Genomic DNA, 16,833 nt, shown 5'->3' with positions numbered 1-16,833 from the left:
AAAATCGTCCCACAGAATGACAGATAAAAAGTAGGGACCTTAACACCTCCCCAGAAATGTCCTGCACATTTGTTGTGGATAAGAGGATGGGAAAGAGGAGAGGAAGAGATGTGAAACTAGGGATGACAGTTGGGAGCAAATACTCATCCCAATGCTTCCTTTCCCCCATCATCCAAAATGAAACCCCTTCCAGGGGTGGGGAACCTCAAAGGCCACATGTGGCTTCTAGGTCCTTGGGTATGGCCTTTTGACTGAATCTTAAGTTTTACAGAACAAATCCTTTTATTAATGGGATTTGTTCTGTGAAGTTTGAATTCAAAAGGCCACACTTGAGGACCTAGAGGGCAAGGCCAAAGGTTTCCCACCCCTGTACCCTTTGCCAGTGTAGGCCAGGGAGAAAAGGCCATCCAAAGGGTGTCATCCTGGAGAAGGTGATGAGCCAGAGAAGGGCAAGATTTGGGGTTTCTGATTCCTTATATTTTGGGAAGCTCCTCCCCCAACCCAAATTTCTTCAAGTGCTTTAATATGCTTAGGTATCAGAAAATGAGAGGTGTATGTGTGGTTTCTGTTCTTTTCTCAAAAGAACCCATGTGTAGACCCCTTTAGCATATATCTATCTATACACATATTTATCAATCACAACAAAGTATAGATTCCTCATGCCATCTGAATCTGGAATGCCTTGTGGGTGTATTTTTCATTTATCCATGAAAGGAAGTGGCTGTTCTCCCTCCCTGTGCTTGTGAGAATCTTGCACCCCACCAGCTGCCAGGGCTACCTCCATATTTCCATTGTACTGGCCTCCTTTTCTCAGTTTCCCATGGAGTCTCAGGGCAGAAGCACCTTATCTGGTCCCAGTCCATGGGTCTCAGAAGGACAGGAGACAGCCCTCCTCATTCCCTGGCCCTTCCTATCTCACCATCTTCCCCCACTCCATGGGCCATCTTGTGAATCTGTATGTGTGTGTGTGTGTGTGTGTGTGTGTGTGTGTGTGTGTGTGTGTGTGGACATGTAGTCCATATCAGAACCATATCTAGGGATCTTGTGTTTTCTCCTCTCAATGCCTTGTGATGTCAACAATGTCCCAGTATACAGGGATCCCACATGCTCCAGGGGAAAGGGAACTCCTCAGTGTCCTAGGCTTCCATTAGGAGGGCTGCAGTCTGGGGGGGCCTCAGGTGATGGATGGGTGTCAGGATCTGTGTCAGGGGGTGCCAAGGAGCCCCTGCCTCCTCGGCTTCCAGGGCTATAGTAGAAAGAGAGGAGACGAAAAGATGGGCGCAGCTCATCCTTGATGCTGTCCAGAATCTGGATGAAAGTTGGGCGCTGGCGGGGGTTCTGTTGCCAGCAGCGACTCATCAGCTCTCGTCTGGCATGAGGAGAAGCAGTGGGGTCATCAGATGGAGTGATTAAGACCTTACCACCCTGATCCCATGAATAGAGGAAACAGGGAGAAGTGGATATCATTAAGGTCCTAGTTGGGTAATAGGGATCAAGACTGTAAGTTAACTGGAGGAGCTGTGACTAGGGGATAGGCAGACATTATGTGGGGAGAATGCAGGGAGGTGACTCACAGCTGGGGAGGGCAGCCCTCAGGCTTATCCAGGATGCCGTTGTCCATGACAAACCTCAGTACCTGCTCATTGGACAAGCCCTGGTATGGCTGTTCTGCCAGTGTCACAATCTCCCATAACACTACGCCAAATGACCTGAGGAGACAAAAGAGATGAGATCAGGGACCTTTAACATTCCCCAGTGACTGCTCCCCTCCTACAACCTCATGGGGAAAAGGTGCACATCCAACCAGGATTCTCGAAAATCCTGGTTCCTTTCTCCAGTCAGTCAGGGTCCCAAGTTCCCTCCCCAGGAGACCCAGGCCCAGCCCACCCACCCACCCTATAGCCAGGCCCCACCAGACATCCGAATGAGTGCTGAAGATCCCATCTTTTAAGGATTCAGGAGCCATCCAACGAACAGGTAGCAGCCCCTTTCCTCCCTTTCGGTAATAATCTGTCTCATACACATCCCGAGTCATCCCAAAGTCTGAAGGTGGCAGAGGACATGGGGAAGGGCAGGTCACACACACTGCTTTAGCTAGTCAGCCCCAATCCCCAACAAACCCTACCCCAAGTAACTATCCAATTTCAGACTAGCTGCCTCCACTTTTCCCATTCTTTTGTCTCCCACCTCCCCTTTCCTGAGTCCCTCCCCCATGCTTTTCATTTCCCATTTTATTTCCCCCTTTCCTCTCCCAGTTCCTGCCTAGAATAAGATAGAATATCTGAAACTGGAAGAGGCACATCTCTTCTCTTCCTTTGTACCCCCAATCTTGACTGTGAAGTCTTGAGACACCATGCAGTTTCGGGCAGCCAGGTCTCGGTGCACAAACTTGTTGGCAGTGAGGTAGGCCATGCCATCAGCGATCTCACCTGCCATCTGGATCATGTCACCCAGCTCTGGTCTAGGGAGTCCTGGGTTGTTCTGAAAGTGGGGTAAAGAGGAAGATCTATGAGGAAAAGACTCTAAATATTTCCTGCCAGCATCCTCTGAGAGATCCAATAACATCCCAAGTACCTTGACATTCCATCCCTTACTCCCATTTAGGGCCCTACCTCCGCCTCAGGCCTCAGGGACCGGAGATGGCTTTTGAGGTCCCCTCGGGTCATGAGCTCCATGATGACTAGAACTGGTTGTCCTTGTGACACTACCCCCAGAAGCCGCACCTATAGATAAGCAATGGAGTCTGTGATCTAAATCCAACCTGACCTCAACTCTGGCTTCCTCCAACCATGACCTCATACCTGATCCTGACCCCCTCCCTCGCTGCAAATATAACCCCAATTGTGATCCTGATCCACAGATGCCATAAAGCCAATCCCATCCCCTCCCAGGTACCACATGGTGACATTTGAAGGCTTTCATGACAGAGGCCTCCTTGAGGAATTCGATGCGCTCCCGAAGACTGGCCAGCTCATTCACGGTCTTTAGGGCCACTGATGTGGGGGCCTCCCCTGCCTCAAGCCCCTGTGCCAACCCCTCGTACACCATCCCAAAGGAGCCCTGGCCCAGCTCCCGGATCACAGAAATCTGTTCTCGAGGCACTTCCCATTCATCCGGAACATACACTAGTTGTGGTAAAGAAAACAAGATAAGGAGAATGTGAGAAGGGAACCAGGGACTTCTCTACCCCTCTCCTCTTCTAGGGTCCTTGCTCCCCTCTGTAATGACTTGGTTCTAAATGCTGTCTCACTCCAGGAAGGTCTTTGATTGATAGCTGGATCCCAATCTAAGCCCATCTGGAATCATTCTCCTTGGACCTGCTAAGCTTCACCCCTTGATTTTAAAGTTTTCACTAACCCCCGCCCTCCACCCCACTCCCCAGGCCCACTAGAGCTCCTACTGTCTGAAGTGCTGAAGTATTCAGGGTTGACAGAAGCATATAGAGTCCCATTGGGGTAACCACCACTGTTCCTGTAACAGAGGTAAGGAAAAGGGGTAAGGCAAGCTGAAAGGGTAGAAAGCAGGACTGAAGATAGAGGCCAGGCAAGGCAGGGTATGGGATGGGGGTAGAAGTCAGGGGACTTGGGAGGAGTCTAGATATGAAGTTATAAAGCAGGTTGGAGTTTGGGGCCTGAGGGACAGAGGAAAGGCAAAACTGAGAAAAAAGTATGGGTCACAGCCCTTATCCTCTCCTTCAGCCCCATTCAGATCTACTGGGTCTCTAATCACTTTTTAGAGTTGGTCTTTTTCCTGGGCTCAGGCTCTGACCAAGGATGGAGGGGACTTTGCATATGTAGGAGGTTACAGGGACAGGGATCCCATAGTTAATCCTTAGAAATTGCTAGGCCCCAACAGCTCAGCCCCTCAGTCAGCCTCCTGCCGCCCCACCCAGTGAGAATCCAAGTACCCTGAATTATTGGACTTCGGAGAGCCTCAGAAGGTCAGCTGACTGGCTCACCTCACCCTCCTCTCAGGTGTATTGCATCTTTTTCTTAAAAAGGGTATTTCATGACTTCCTGGGGTGAGAGTGGTAGGCAACAGGCTTCAGTGTCAGAAAGGCCTTGCTGCTACAGCCTCTATCTCCATCTTACCCAGACTTGCTTGCCACATAGGGAGGAAAAGGTGGGGATTAGGATGAAAGGAAGGGGAGAAGAGAAACTGAGGTTGACTGTGGAGTGTGGAGATACTCTACCTCTTCCTACTATAGAAGAAACCAAGGGCAGCCAGGACAATGAGCAACAGGAGCCCCACAGGGGTGACAGTGAGGAGAACATGCCACCCTCCTGACTGCTCCTCCTCTGGGAAGAGAGGAGAAAGTCAGAGGGTAAAGACCAGAGATCCAAGGGCAGGGCTCAGAAAGTGAGGACCATGGTTAGTGGTTAGTCAGCAATCAAGGGGCAAGGTCAGAGGATGGAGGGTAGGGAACAGGACCAGGGATCATAATGAGACCAAAGGGTGATGGGGTGCCTTTTCATCATAGGTTGGAGGTGAGGTAAGGGGACCTAAGGTAGCTGTTAGGTTGGGTTTGAGAGCCAGGCACTGATCTATCTTACCAGGACCAGGGATATAGAATGCCAGGCCATCAGTCCAGGAGCCATTTCCAGCCAGTGAGGTGGCTCGAACTCGGGCTGTGTAGTTGCCTGGGGGAAGCAGGGCCAGGTGGACTCCCCCAAACTTGGCATAACGGAGGCGGGACACACACAGCACTGTGGCCTCCTGGGGTGAGGGGTGGGGCAGGGAAAGGAAGGGGAAAACTCAGCTTCCAATGCTTAAGCAGGAGAAGTTTCTATGGAGCTGGATAATAGGGGAGAGAGTTATCTAGGCCTGGGTAATGGGGAGGGAATTATGGCACTTGAGAGGGAAGGGATTCCCCAGGGTGGGCAGTAGGGGAGAGAAGCCCAGCACTTGAGAAGGGGGGGAGCTCAGCAGGGAGGGGTAGCCCAAGCAGAGGTGTCGAGGAGCAGGCAGGGTGGGTGCTGGGGGCCCAGATTCTAGGGTCCCTACCTCACCTAGGCGCTTGTACTTGATTTCATACTTGAGAATGAGCCCATTAGGGTCTGGGGGCTCAGGCCAGTGCAAGAGAACACTGCTTTTACTGGATGGCTTCCAAGCCACCTTCCCAGGAATGCTGTCTGCCTCACCTGGGGGGATAGCAGGGAACATAGCTGTAAAGATCTTCTACCGCTGAGATTCTGTCAGTACCTAAATATCTCTTCCCCCTCACACTCTGCCCCTAGGGAGAGGAGGGAGAAACTAAGGCAAAAGATGCCAAAATGAGTCTGAGGGATGGGAGAGTTAAGTATAGGTCAGGGGTTTGGATCTCAATATGTGCAAGGTGTTGTTCAAGGGGCTGTGGTTCAGAGGTCTGGGGTGAGGGGTTAGAGGTCACCTACGATGGGGCATGGTGCGGGCAAAGACGAAAGTGGCAGCACTGCAGCCCACTGTGTGGGCTGCATGGTTGCAGGCATGGATGTCGATGCGGTATTCGGTGAAATGTCGAAGGCCACTCAGCACCACCCGCTCTCGAGGTACCTTGTCCTGGATCCCAATGTCTGAGCTATTTCCCCCTCCCCCAGGGGCCCTTGCAGCCCGCCGGTATCGTCCTGAGTCCCTGGGGAGGTAAAGAGGATATCTAATCATCCATAGCTTTCACAGGTTTCTGAGCTGGAAGACACCTTAGAAATCACTTAAGTACTCATTCGATTGGATTTCCTACTTAATCCTGAGGAACCTGAACCATTGTTAGGTTAAGAGACTTGCCTAAGGTGGCAGAGCTGAGATTTAACCCAGGCCTTGCCTCCAAATCCTCTTTCCACTTACTACTGCCCCCTGATCTCTCTGCTGCTTCCTCCCCTTCTGGCTTTCCAGTCCCTCTGTACCTCTCCCCACTCACCTCTGGGGGTTCTTGTTGATAGAAGTTACCTTCCAAGGGGATCTAGGGGGAGAAAAGGGAGGGTTCCCAATCCAGTCTTTTCATTAGATCCTGCAACTCCCACCACTCAAAGGGGCTTGGCTTTTAGCTCTGCCCACTCCCCAGTCAATGGGCCGATCCCCCAGATCTGCGGGGCTCTCTCCAAATCTGTAAACTCACTAATGAACCGATCCAATAAACATGTGCTAAGCACCTACTGTGTGCCTAGAGGACTGAGAGAGGCACCAAGAGAAACTAAAAGGCTTTGATGAGACTAGGTGTCCCTGCTCATCAAACTTACAATGAAGAGAAGGTTAAATACAAATATAAATTTCACTGCTGCCCCTCCAACCACAGGTTCATCCAATCTGCAGCTCTCTCCCTGAATTTTAAAGCCCATGGCTCAATTCCGAGGTCACATCCACCCTAGGCTCTGCTCCTAGCCTTGTCTGTTAGTTCTTCTTTCTCTCCCCTCCCTCCCCACTCCCTGGCCCCCTTCCCCCCCACTCCCAGGGTCTCTAACGCCGACCTGTGGCTCGGAGTCTGGCACGGCTGACCTGGGAAGAGTGATAGCATTGTGGAGAAAGTTCTCAAACTTCTTTTGGAAGGAGGCCTCGTGCGTTTCCAGGGCTGGCTGCTGGGGCTGCTCGGGGGCTGGACTCTGGCAGGGGCAACAGCCCGGCTCGGCCTCCGCAAGGGGCTCCCCTTCCTCCTGGTCGAAGCGAGCGTCCGTGCTGCTGCTGGGCAGTCGCAGGCCTGGGCACAGGGCGGGGAGCAGGGCCGAGGTCCGGGTCATTGCGCCCCGAAGAAGAGAAGGGGATCATGGAAGGGACCTTTGAGAGCTTGCAGCCCGTCCCCTTTATAGTCAAGGGGAGATTGAGGTCCAGGGAGAGGAAACAGTTTGCCCAGCAGTAGGGACAGAATTGGAACCCAGCTCGTCTCGACTCCAAATTCGGCGCTTTTCCCACTAGCCCACGAAGTCCGTTCATTCCTTCCAGCACCCAGTGGATTCCCACCCTTCTCCCCCATCCACCTCCCATCCACCTCCCGCTCCGCCCTACCCCATCTCCCCAAGTCGGTCCTCCCTCCCTCAGCCAGCCCCGCCCCTCACCACGCTGGCAGTAATCATTGAGGTACAGGTCCGCGTCCTCTGCCAGCCGCTGCCATAACACCAGGTAGTACGTGAGATTCCCATTTCGCTGCGTGGGTGGTTTCCAGCGCACCAGCAGGTGGGAGGAAGAGTTCGACTTCGAGATGACGTCCAGGGGCACCGTTGGGGCTGGGGAGAGGGGTCAGTCAAGCCTCATTTTGTTCCCTTTCCAGAAAGAACCCTGCTAATCTGCCCCACTACTCCACACCCGATGTCCCCTTCCCCTTCCAAGGATTTAAACCAGGGGTGGAGAACCTGCGGCCTCGAGGCCACATGTTGCCTTCTAGGTCCTCGGGTGCGACCTTTAGACTGAGTCAAGTTTTACAGAACAGATCCTTTTATTAAGGGCATTTGTTCTGTGGAGTTTGGATTCAAAGGGCCGTACTTGAGGACCTAGAGTGTAGTGGCTTGCTCAAGCTTACACAAGTAAACTGAGTTATGAATCCACATCTTCTGACCATAAATCCAGGCTTCTTTCTATTGCTCTGTGCTGCCCCTGCCTCCCCAGACCCATGCTTTCTCCCCACTCCCCCTTAATCAGTACCAAGGAATCTAGGCACCCTGCCTCCATCATTTGCAAACCTAGCATTCACTCGGATGTCTGGATATCCTACCGTCTCTCTCTAGGATTCTCCAGAGGATCCATCTTTTATAAGAGGCAGAAGGAAAGCAGTGGAGGGGTACCTGCAGGCAGGGTTCGGAGGTAGATGATAGGGCTCTGGGCACCCTGATGGGGACTGTCCTCTGCCATGCTCAGGGTGATAGCCCTTACGAAGACAGCATACTGGGTCCAGGGCTTGAGGGGGGCAAGGGTCACTCCTGGTTCCTGGGTTCTGCTCAGGGGCAGTTCCACATCCAGCAGGTTCCAGTTGGAGGCCCCACAAGCATCTGGCCCCATGTGTTCCGTGGCATTCTGGAATGGGCTATACACCCCCCACACCAGGAGATGGGGGATATCCACAGACTCCTTGGAGTCTGAAGATCCCTCACCTCCATGCTGCTATCTTCTCCAAGCCTGGAATTCTTGAGCTTATGACAATCTGGGGTCAGTCAACAAGAATTCTTTAGGCACTTACCCTGAGTCAAGTACTATGCTAAGTGTTGGGGATACAAAGAGATAAAAGCAAAACAAAGCAAAAATTCAAAACCAGCCCATGCTCGCAAAATGATGAAGGACAAGCTTAGCCCCAAAGAAGAGAAATGAGAAGACATCTCCCCAAACTACTTTGCCATGATCAATCAATAGACAGCTAATGTTCCAGGCACCGTGCTAAATGATGGGAATACAAAAGTGGCAAAAGCCAGTCCTTGCCCTCAAGGAGCTTACTATCTGATGCAGACATACAACCAACTATATACACAGCATAAATAGGAAATCATTAAAAGAGGGAAAGCACTAGAATCAAGGGTTAGGAAAGGCTTCCTGTGGAAGGTGGAATTTTAGCTGGGAGAAGTGGGGTAGCCCATGGGTGTGGAACATTGCATATATTGTTAGATTTTGTAATGACCAGTTTTGCAGATTTTTTCTTTTTTTTTCCTCTTTTAAAACAATTTTTGTTACATGTTAAAGCTACCTGGAAGTGGAGAGGAGGACAATGGGTAAATTTAGGCTATGTAAAAATAGGGATATTAATACAATTTTATTTCAAGTAAATTGTCCCAGCCCTCAAGGAGCATACATTCTAATGGGGGAGACGTAAATAACTAGCTACATACAAAATAGATACAGAGGAGATGGAAAGTAATCTAAAAGGGAAGGCATTAGCAGCTGTGGGGACCTAGAAGGGTCTCTTGCAGAAAGTAAGATTTGAATTGAGCATTAAAGGAAGCCAGGGAAGCCAACAGCTGGTAGAGATGTGGTTTGTAGGGGTCAGCTTTCCCGTCTCGTATCTCCCTCAGGGACCCTGTAGTACAGGGCAAAGAGACCAAATCTCCCTTGTTCCCACCAGTCCCAAGGTAGGTGCCTCTGAGGCAAAAGATTCTGCCATTCATCCCTTGGTAGGAGTTTATAGTATTTAAGTCTCAATGTTTGTAGAATAAAATTTGAAAAGTTCTTCTTCCATGGTGTCCCTTCAGCTAACAGTTCTGCTTCTCTACAAATCTGAGCCTACAATGGATAATAGCTAATAATAACAGGCCTTTCTATAACACCTTTACAAAGCACCTTCTCACAACCACCCTGTGAGGCAGATGGTGCAAATATTACTGTCTCTGTTTTACAGGTAATGAAATAGGCTCAGAGGAGTTCAGTAATTTGACCAAGGTCAGTCATACAGCTAACTTGATACAGGATAACACATCAGGAAGCCTGGTTGATATCAGTTGTATAAGGACCAATAAAGGGAAGAGCAGAAGTGATATTGTAAGGGGAATGTACTAGGGACTGCCTGCCAAGGAGGAAATGAATGATATATTCAGGGAACAAATCACAAATGTTGGACCAAGCCTGCATATCAGGACCCTGTTTGGGTGCCATTTGTTGGAAATGTCAACTTGGAAAAACCAAAAACACAATTGATACCAAAAATCTGATATCAAAAGAAATTTATTAGGGAAAAATCTAAAGGAATTGATCACTTTTTACCGGAAGTGGACTCTGTCCCTCTTGTGGAAGGAGGAGTGCAGGAGACAAAAACCAAGCAAGTTTTATACAGTAGTTTGGTGCAAACACTCCCTTCAGAGGATTGATTGGTTTGTTCTCTTCTGTGTACACCTCCCATTATCATACATTATAACTAATGAGGCTCTAATTCTGTTAGATAATATACATACTACATGAGGTTCATTAAGCAAGCTCAGTAATGACCCCAGAATACTGAACCCCCCCCCCCCACACACACACACTAGTCTAACATAATTGTGTCCTTATCTGGGTCTGAGTGTCCCAAGGCTGCTGTCTGCTCTCTAATTGGTTAAATATACCTGCTGTTGCCAACTCCTTTTTATTTTACTTTATTTCACTCTTAGTATTATCTAGGAGTTCTATGGGAACTGGGAATCCAACTTCTTCCCAAGGCTACTGTCTCAACTCTTCCCAAGGTTACTGTCTGGTCTTCTAACTTTACTTTTATCAGTAACCTCATTTCAGCAATTTTGCAGTCCTGTGGAAACTTAACCCTTTGCTATTTCTCACACAAACTTGGTATGGAAGCATGATATAATCATGAGGATGGGGAGATTTTAACTATCTGGGCATCTGCTGGAGCTCTGTTTTTAAAAATGGGCAGTTATTAAATGTTGAACTTGTGATTCCAACCCAAATCTTCTGCCAAAATTCTTGCTGCTGCATCAATCTACCATTCTAGTTTTGTGTCTTCTTTTCCCTAGATAGCCAAGGAAGTGCCCAACTCAGCCTCCTCAGGATCATTGAGTCTGAGAATGAGGAGGAATGGAGGCAGTGCTGATGGGTAGGTTGTCCAGGGAGATGGTGAAGCTCTTGGCATCCGGGTGAAGGCTGTACTCAGGATGACAGTCAGATAATGTAAACTGGGTCTAAGGCTTGTTGGGGGTTCAAGTGAAGGTCCATGTATCTTAGGCATTTCTTTACAAGAGTTGGCAATGGTAGAAGGACTGTGGAAGGGGCAGTATCACGGTAACTTTGGCAGGGGAGATACTGATGAGTACAGATGGAGTACTGAATGGTAGAAGAATAGCAGAAAAGAGGAAATGGGTTAAAACTGGAGATTTTAACCTAATTAGATGAATCTGACTTCCTAAGCATCACTGAGACTGATGGGATATGACTTGGTAGGAGAGTATGCCAATAAAAGGCTTTACCTTATTCAAAAGGGGTGAAATTAGGTAGGTGAGGTTTTGGAGTAGTGTAATATATCATAAAGATAGACTCATGTGAGAAAATTCTTCATGTGGGCAGTATAATTCCAGGGAAGCCTGGTCAATATTATCTGGATGAGGATCAAAGGAAGGAGGAGCAGAAGTGAAATTGTAGGAGAATGTACTAAGGACCGCCTGCCAAGAAGGAGGAAATGGATGATGTGTGCAGGAAATGAATCACAAACTTCATATGGAAACATGATATAGTAAAGGGGGGGAGGAGAGATTTTAACTATCTGGGGCATCTGCTGAAGCTCTATCTCTATTTGGAAAAATGGGGCAGCCAGTAAATTATTCCCTTATCTTGATAACTTAACTCTTCATGACATAGGGGAAGTAGAAAGAGGAACTGCTATGGTGCTGTCTCATTCTGTCCTGTAAGGAGGCACCAGTTACAGAAATGGAAATGATGGGAACCTTGGGAGGAAGTGATTCCTCCTACATAACAGAGTGGGAAGGGAAAGTCAGATATGTGAAGCATACTCTAGATTTGGGGGGGAGTGAATATCCTAGATTTCAGAAAAAGGATGATTGGGATCCCTTGGTTTAATTCTACAAGGGCACCCCTGATAGCTATCTTTACACATTTGAAGGATAGTACTTCACATCATAGTTAGGTACTTAATCTTTGTTGATTGAACTGAATTGAATTATCTTTCGGAAGAGAAATTAGATTTGTTTTGCTATCCTCTAAGGCAGAACTAGGAGCACTGGATGGAAGCTACAAGATCTGTTTCAATCTGCTCAATCTAACAGAAACCTAATTAGCAATTAGTCATCCAAAACTGAAATGGGCTGTCACCCTCCAAAAAAAAAAAAGGTGAGATTTACAGTAGACCAGTTTCCTTTACCAGTCTTTTTCTACCAGAGACCTCTTTTTCTGCAAGGAGCTTGTTGCAATGGATAAAGCTCGTTGTGATGAATTAGGGCACTGGAGCTTGGTCCTGGCTCTGCCACTAACTTTAGGAGTTGTTTTTGAATACATCACCATCCCTTGTCAGGCCTGTTTCTTCATCTATAAAATGAGACTAGACTCAGTAATCTCTAGTGGTGACACAGGGGATAGAGTACTTGGCCAGGGTCAAGGAAGACCTGAATTCAAATCTGGCCTCATTCACTTCCTAGCTGTGTGACCTTGGACAAGCTACTTAACTTCTGCCTCAGTTTTCTCATCTGTAAATTTGGGACAGTAATAGGACCTACCTCCTGGAGTTGTGAGGATCAACTGAGATGATAATTGTAAAGCATTTAGCACAGTGCCTGGAACAAAGTAAGTGCTAAATAAATGTTAGCTATTATTTATTATTATAATTCACTAGTGTGTCTTCTAATGCTGACTGAACAGCAGGCTGGATGACTATTGTTAGGGGTTTTATAGAGGGCATTTCTGCTCAGGTACAGATGATCTCTGAGGTTCTTTCCAACTCTGAGAATCTCTGATTTTGTCACCCCAGTGGATGACAGACCTTCTCTGCTTTGGACAACTCTGTTAATAGGGTTTTTATCTAATCCATGATTTGAGGAAAGAAAGATTGTGTGGAGGAAAAGACTGGGAGAGAACATGCAGATGGACCCCTTTCCCTCTGGTCCTTGAGAAAACAAATTTACATAACACTCAAGCTTATTTACAGGGGGTAGCTCTTGGAGATGATGTGACCAAAATATGACTCTAAGAAGGCCTCTTTCCCTTTTCATGCCTTTTAGAGAAGATAAAATATTCCTAGATAGTTTGGAGGAAATAATCCCTGGAGGAAGAATTCCCAGAGATTAAGATTCTGAGGCAACAAAAAGAAAAAGTCTGAAACCGGGGCAAAAGTTTGGTGAGTGAAAGAACAGGTGGTGGAGGAGAAAAAAAGGGGGAGGGTATTAATGTTGAGAAAAAATCAAGGCATCATCCGAGAAGAGTCAATAAGTTGTCAGTACTCTAACCCAGGAGTCCCATTACTGGGCATATAGCCCAAGGGAGCCAACTCAAGCAAGAAAGGCCCCATGTACCAAAATGTTAGTGACAGCACTTGTGTTAATGAAAAACAGGAAGCAAAGTTCGTACCTATTGATTGGAAAACACACAGCTGAACGTTTCAAGGTATAGGCATATCATGAAATATTATTGTCTATAAGAAATAACAGTTGTGAAAAATTCTAAGAAATGCTGAAAGACTTGTACGAATTGACGAAGAGGGAAGTATAAAGAACTGGGAGAACATAGCGGAAAGAAAAACAACCCTAAAAAGCAGCCAAACTCCTATTAATTGCAATGACCAGTTTTGTTCCTAGAAAATGGATAATGAATCATGCTTCCCTGTCTTGGCAGAGCAGATTCAGGAAGACCTGAGTTAAATCTAGCCTCAGACACTTACTAGCTGTGTGACTCTCTGTTAACCTCTGTCTGCCTCAGTTTCCTCATCTGTAAAGTGGGGATTATAAGGGTTGTTAAGATCAAATGAGATAGCATTTGTAATGTGCTATATAAATGCTACCTATGATTCTTCAACCTTTCATATGGTTGGGCCTCAACGTCCATTTGTTTAAATGATAAAGAGATGGGGGGCTCATTTGAAGCAACTTATTCCATGGCAGAACATTCCACTGTGTCTCCTCCATCCCCTGTCTCTCACTCTCCCTCCTATGGCCAAGGAAGAGGAACTCCACAAATCTGTCAAATACTGGGACAGTTATCATGTCATCCTCCCTTCCCAAGGGTTCTTCTCTAGGCTGTTGTGGTTGAGTCATTTCAGCTGTGTCCAACTTTCCATAACCCCATTTGGGGTTTTCTTAGGTACCAGAGTGGTTTGCCATTTCCTTTTCCAGCTCATTTTACAGAGGAGGAAACTGAGGCAAACAAGGTTAAGTGACTTGCTTAGGGCCACACAGCTAGGAAGTGTCTGAGGACAGATTTGAACTCGGGAAAATGAGTCTTCCTGACTTCAGGGTTGGTGCACCGTGCACTATGGCACCACCTAGCTGCCCACTTCTCTACATTAAACAGGATCAATTCCTTCAACTGAACTTCACAGGATATGGTTTCCAGACCCTTTACTATATGGTGCAGAGGCAGAGGAAGGGAGGGAGAGAGCTATGGCAAACAGGCTTGCCTACACTGAAGGAGTGAGTTTCAGGTGTTCTGGGTAGACTGGCTTAATAAAAGGAGGGATGAACAATCAGAGCTCTCTATCAACAGAATGACAATCTAAACTCCCCGTTACTTGCAATGTTCAAGGATGGGCTAAGTCAGCATCTGTTGGGGCACTGCTGAAAGGCTTCTTGCATTGGATTGGAAGAGATGGCTTCTAAAGTCCCCTGTGATTCTATGCATCCTTTTCTCTTACAGATCACAGCTTTGCCCCATCACTTTGCAGATCAGAAAACCAATGCTCAGAGAATGTCAACACTATTTCCAAGGTCACAGAATGTCAGAGTCAGGATTCAAACTGATGTCCTCTGACTTCAGAGTTGTTGGTCTTCACTATGTCATGCTTCCTCCACTCTCTCAACCCCTTCCTCCCCTCCCCCCCCCCCCCCCCGCCCTCCTGTCTTTGGGTCAGCTCATGTGCTCCACAGAAGGAAGAACAGCTGTTCCTTGACCCCTCCCCCACCCCCAGCCTTCCTGTCTCGAGTCTAATGAACTGCTGGCAGAGATGCTAATAAAACTAGCCAAATTAGTGGTCGGTCTCCAGACCACAGCTGGGGGCAGGAGGTGTTTGGTCATTAAGAGTCATTAACAAAGTGAATGAAGACTTAATCAATCTCCATGACTTCCCAGCCCAGAGTGCTGCCCCTTCCTTCCTTGACTGACCATCAGCTCCTACCATAAACCTTCCTCGGAATGGCAAACTGAATCGCAGAATCTTAGGGGTGGAAAGTACCATGAAGGTTTTCTTTGCTGTCCTATTCCCCCTCCCAAAGAAGAAATTCCTTCTACAAAATCCCTGGTAACAATGACCCTAGTACAACGAGTGGGGAATGGGATTTGGAATCATGAGACCTGGATTGGAATCTCAGTTCTTCTACTTACTTTGTGACTCTGGGCAAATGCATCATGCAATTTTCTTGGGCCTCAGTTTCCTGATCTGTAAAATGGACTAGTGATCAGTTCCTTCCTTCCAGCTCAAAATCTACAATCTCATGAAGAGAACATCTAGTCTCCCCTCAAAGACTTACTCTTATTGACAGCTCTGCTGCTTCTGTCTGTTCTGAGACAGAGACATTGAGAGAGGGGTGGGGAGAAGCAGGAGGAGGAACCTCAGGCCCAAAGAGAGTCAAGACCCTCTTGATTCAGAGACCTCCCCTTCTCTGAAGTTCACACCGTGTAGTTACAGCGCAGTCATCTACCAACTTCTGGTCAGTCTGGTTCCTTGCTCCTCCCTGATCAGTTCTGTGCCTGACTCAGACTTCTTCGTCCACACTCCTACCACCCACCTTAGAAACTTCAGCATTCACACGGATGGGACTTCTTGAACCCTAGCTTTCCAGTCCCTCCAACCACTCTCACTCCACTCTGGTCTCCCATGGGGTGGGGTAAATGGCCACTCTTTGGACTTCACCATAAGCAGACATTTCCACCTCTGGGAGATATTGGCTTCTGAAATTCTCCTTTTTTGCTCATAGTCTCCTGACCTTCTGCTTCTCCCATGGTCTCGTTGCTCCCCCTGTTCTCTGTCCTCCATCTCCACTCTAGCCTACTAGTCCTCCCCTGATTTCCCAGTCCTCTTCTGGGGACTTCTTGCTTCACTTCCTTCCTGCTACAGTCTTAACCTCATAGTTAGCCAGTTCAAGAAAATGCTGTTCACCCTCAGGTCCCTCGCCTCTCGTCCTTCCGCTATTCCCGACGTGTTGCTCTTCAACCTTGGGTCGAGACATCCTAGTCCTCACATCAGCAAACAGCCTTATCTCCTACTTCACTGAAAAAATTGAGGCCATCTGTCTTGAATTCTCCCATTTCTCATCTGTATTTTCACCCATCCCCTCTTTTTGTGCCCTATTCTCAGAAGACATGATGGTCCTCCTCCTCCTCCTCCTCATGGTGATTCCTCTACTTTTTCCCTTCATTCTATCCCTTCTCATCTCATTTGGAATTGGCTCATTCAATTATTCCCTTCTTCTTCAGCTTTAGTCTTTCTTCAAACTTCTTTCCCACTACTTAAAAACAGACTCAGGGGCAGCTAGGTGGCACAGTGAATAGAGTACTGGCCCTGGAGTCAGGAGGACCTGAGTCCAAATTTGGCCTGAGACACTTAACACACACACAAACTAGCCATGTGACCTTGGGCAAGTAACTTAATTCTAATTGCCCTCCAAAAAAAAAACCCATTTTTTTTAAATTAAAAAAGAAGTAAAAAAAAAAAACTAGACTCAGATCTTCTCTAGCCTAAAAAAGGCCTTCCTTGACTTCACAATTGCTTCAAGCCATTAGTTTATATATCTGTTTCTTTCTTTCCATTGTCAAACTCCCAGAAAGAGATGCCATACAAGGAACAATTGAAGGAACCAGGGATCAAGTTTACTTTGGAGAACAGACTTGCTGGGACATGTGGAGGATGATTGTCTTTGAAGAGGAGCAGACATTTATTAAGTAAGCACCTACTGTGTGCCAGGCACCATACTAAGTGCTTTATAAATAGGATCTCATTTGGGGCAGTGAAGTGGCACAGTGAATAGAGCACAGACCCTGGATTCAGGAAGACCTGAGTTCAAATCTGGCCTCAGACAATTGACACTTACTAGCTGTGTGACCTTGGGCAGGTCACTTAACCCCCATTGCCTTGCCTTCCTCCCTCCAAAAGAAAACCCCCAAAACCCAATAGGATCTCATTTGATCTTTCTAAGTATTTGAAGGGATGCAATGTAGAAGGATGAAATTTGTCCTGATTGACTCCACAGAACAAAGTTAGAAGCAATGGGGAAAAGGTGCAAAGAGAGATGTTCGAGATGGATTAAG

At 47.5% G+C, this 16,833-nt stretch overlaps 1 protein-coding gene across 1 annotated transcript in view; it reads right to left on the bottom strand.

Annotated features, from left to right (window-relative positions):
• INSRR (insulin receptor related receptor) overlaps nt 1–16,833 on the bottom strand; it is a 32,993-nt gene continuing 16,160 nt past the window's right edge. Inside the window, exons 8-22 of the mRNA XM_069107573.1 lie at nt 7,746–7,984; nt 7,023–7,190; nt 6,469–6,667; nt 5,894–5,935; nt 5,394–5,611; nt 5,005–5,141; nt 4,554–4,716; nt 4,193–4,298; nt 3,401–3,471; nt 2,896–3,125; nt 2,613–2,723; nt 2,322–2,481; nt 1,914–2,043; nt 1,575–1,709; nt 1–1,369 (exon numbers count right to left, since the gene is read on the bottom strand). Of these exons, the coding sequence (XP_068963674.1) occupies nt 1,129–1,369; nt 1,575–1,709; nt 1,914–2,043; nt 2,322–2,481; nt 2,613–2,723; nt 2,896–3,125; nt 3,401–3,471; nt 4,193–4,298; nt 4,554–4,716; nt 5,005–5,141; nt 5,394–5,611; nt 5,894–5,935; nt 6,469–6,667; nt 7,023–7,190; nt 7,746–7,984 (2,350 nt within the window). The 3' untranslated portion in view covers nt 1–1,128. The remainder of the gene's footprint in view (nt 1,370–1,574; nt 1,710–1,913; nt 2,044–2,321; nt 2,482–2,612; nt 2,724–2,895; nt 3,126–3,400; nt 3,472–4,192; nt 4,299–4,553; nt 4,717–5,004; nt 5,142–5,393; nt 5,612–5,893; nt 5,936–6,468; nt 6,668–7,022; nt 7,191–7,745; nt 7,985–16,833) is intronic.

This window comes from Petaurus breviceps, unplaced genomic scaffold, assembly GCF_028583685.1.
Source record: "Petaurus breviceps papuanus isolate PSGF00001 unplaced genomic scaffold, PetGlider_PUasm1.0 90165, whole genome shotgun sequence".
In the NCBI taxonomy this organism is placed as follows: Eukaryota; Metazoa; Chordata; class Mammalia; order Diprotodontia; family Petauridae; genus Petaurus; species Petaurus breviceps.
Note: the sequence above shows the minus strand (reverse complement) of the source record. Positions and strands in the feature narration are given on the sequence as shown.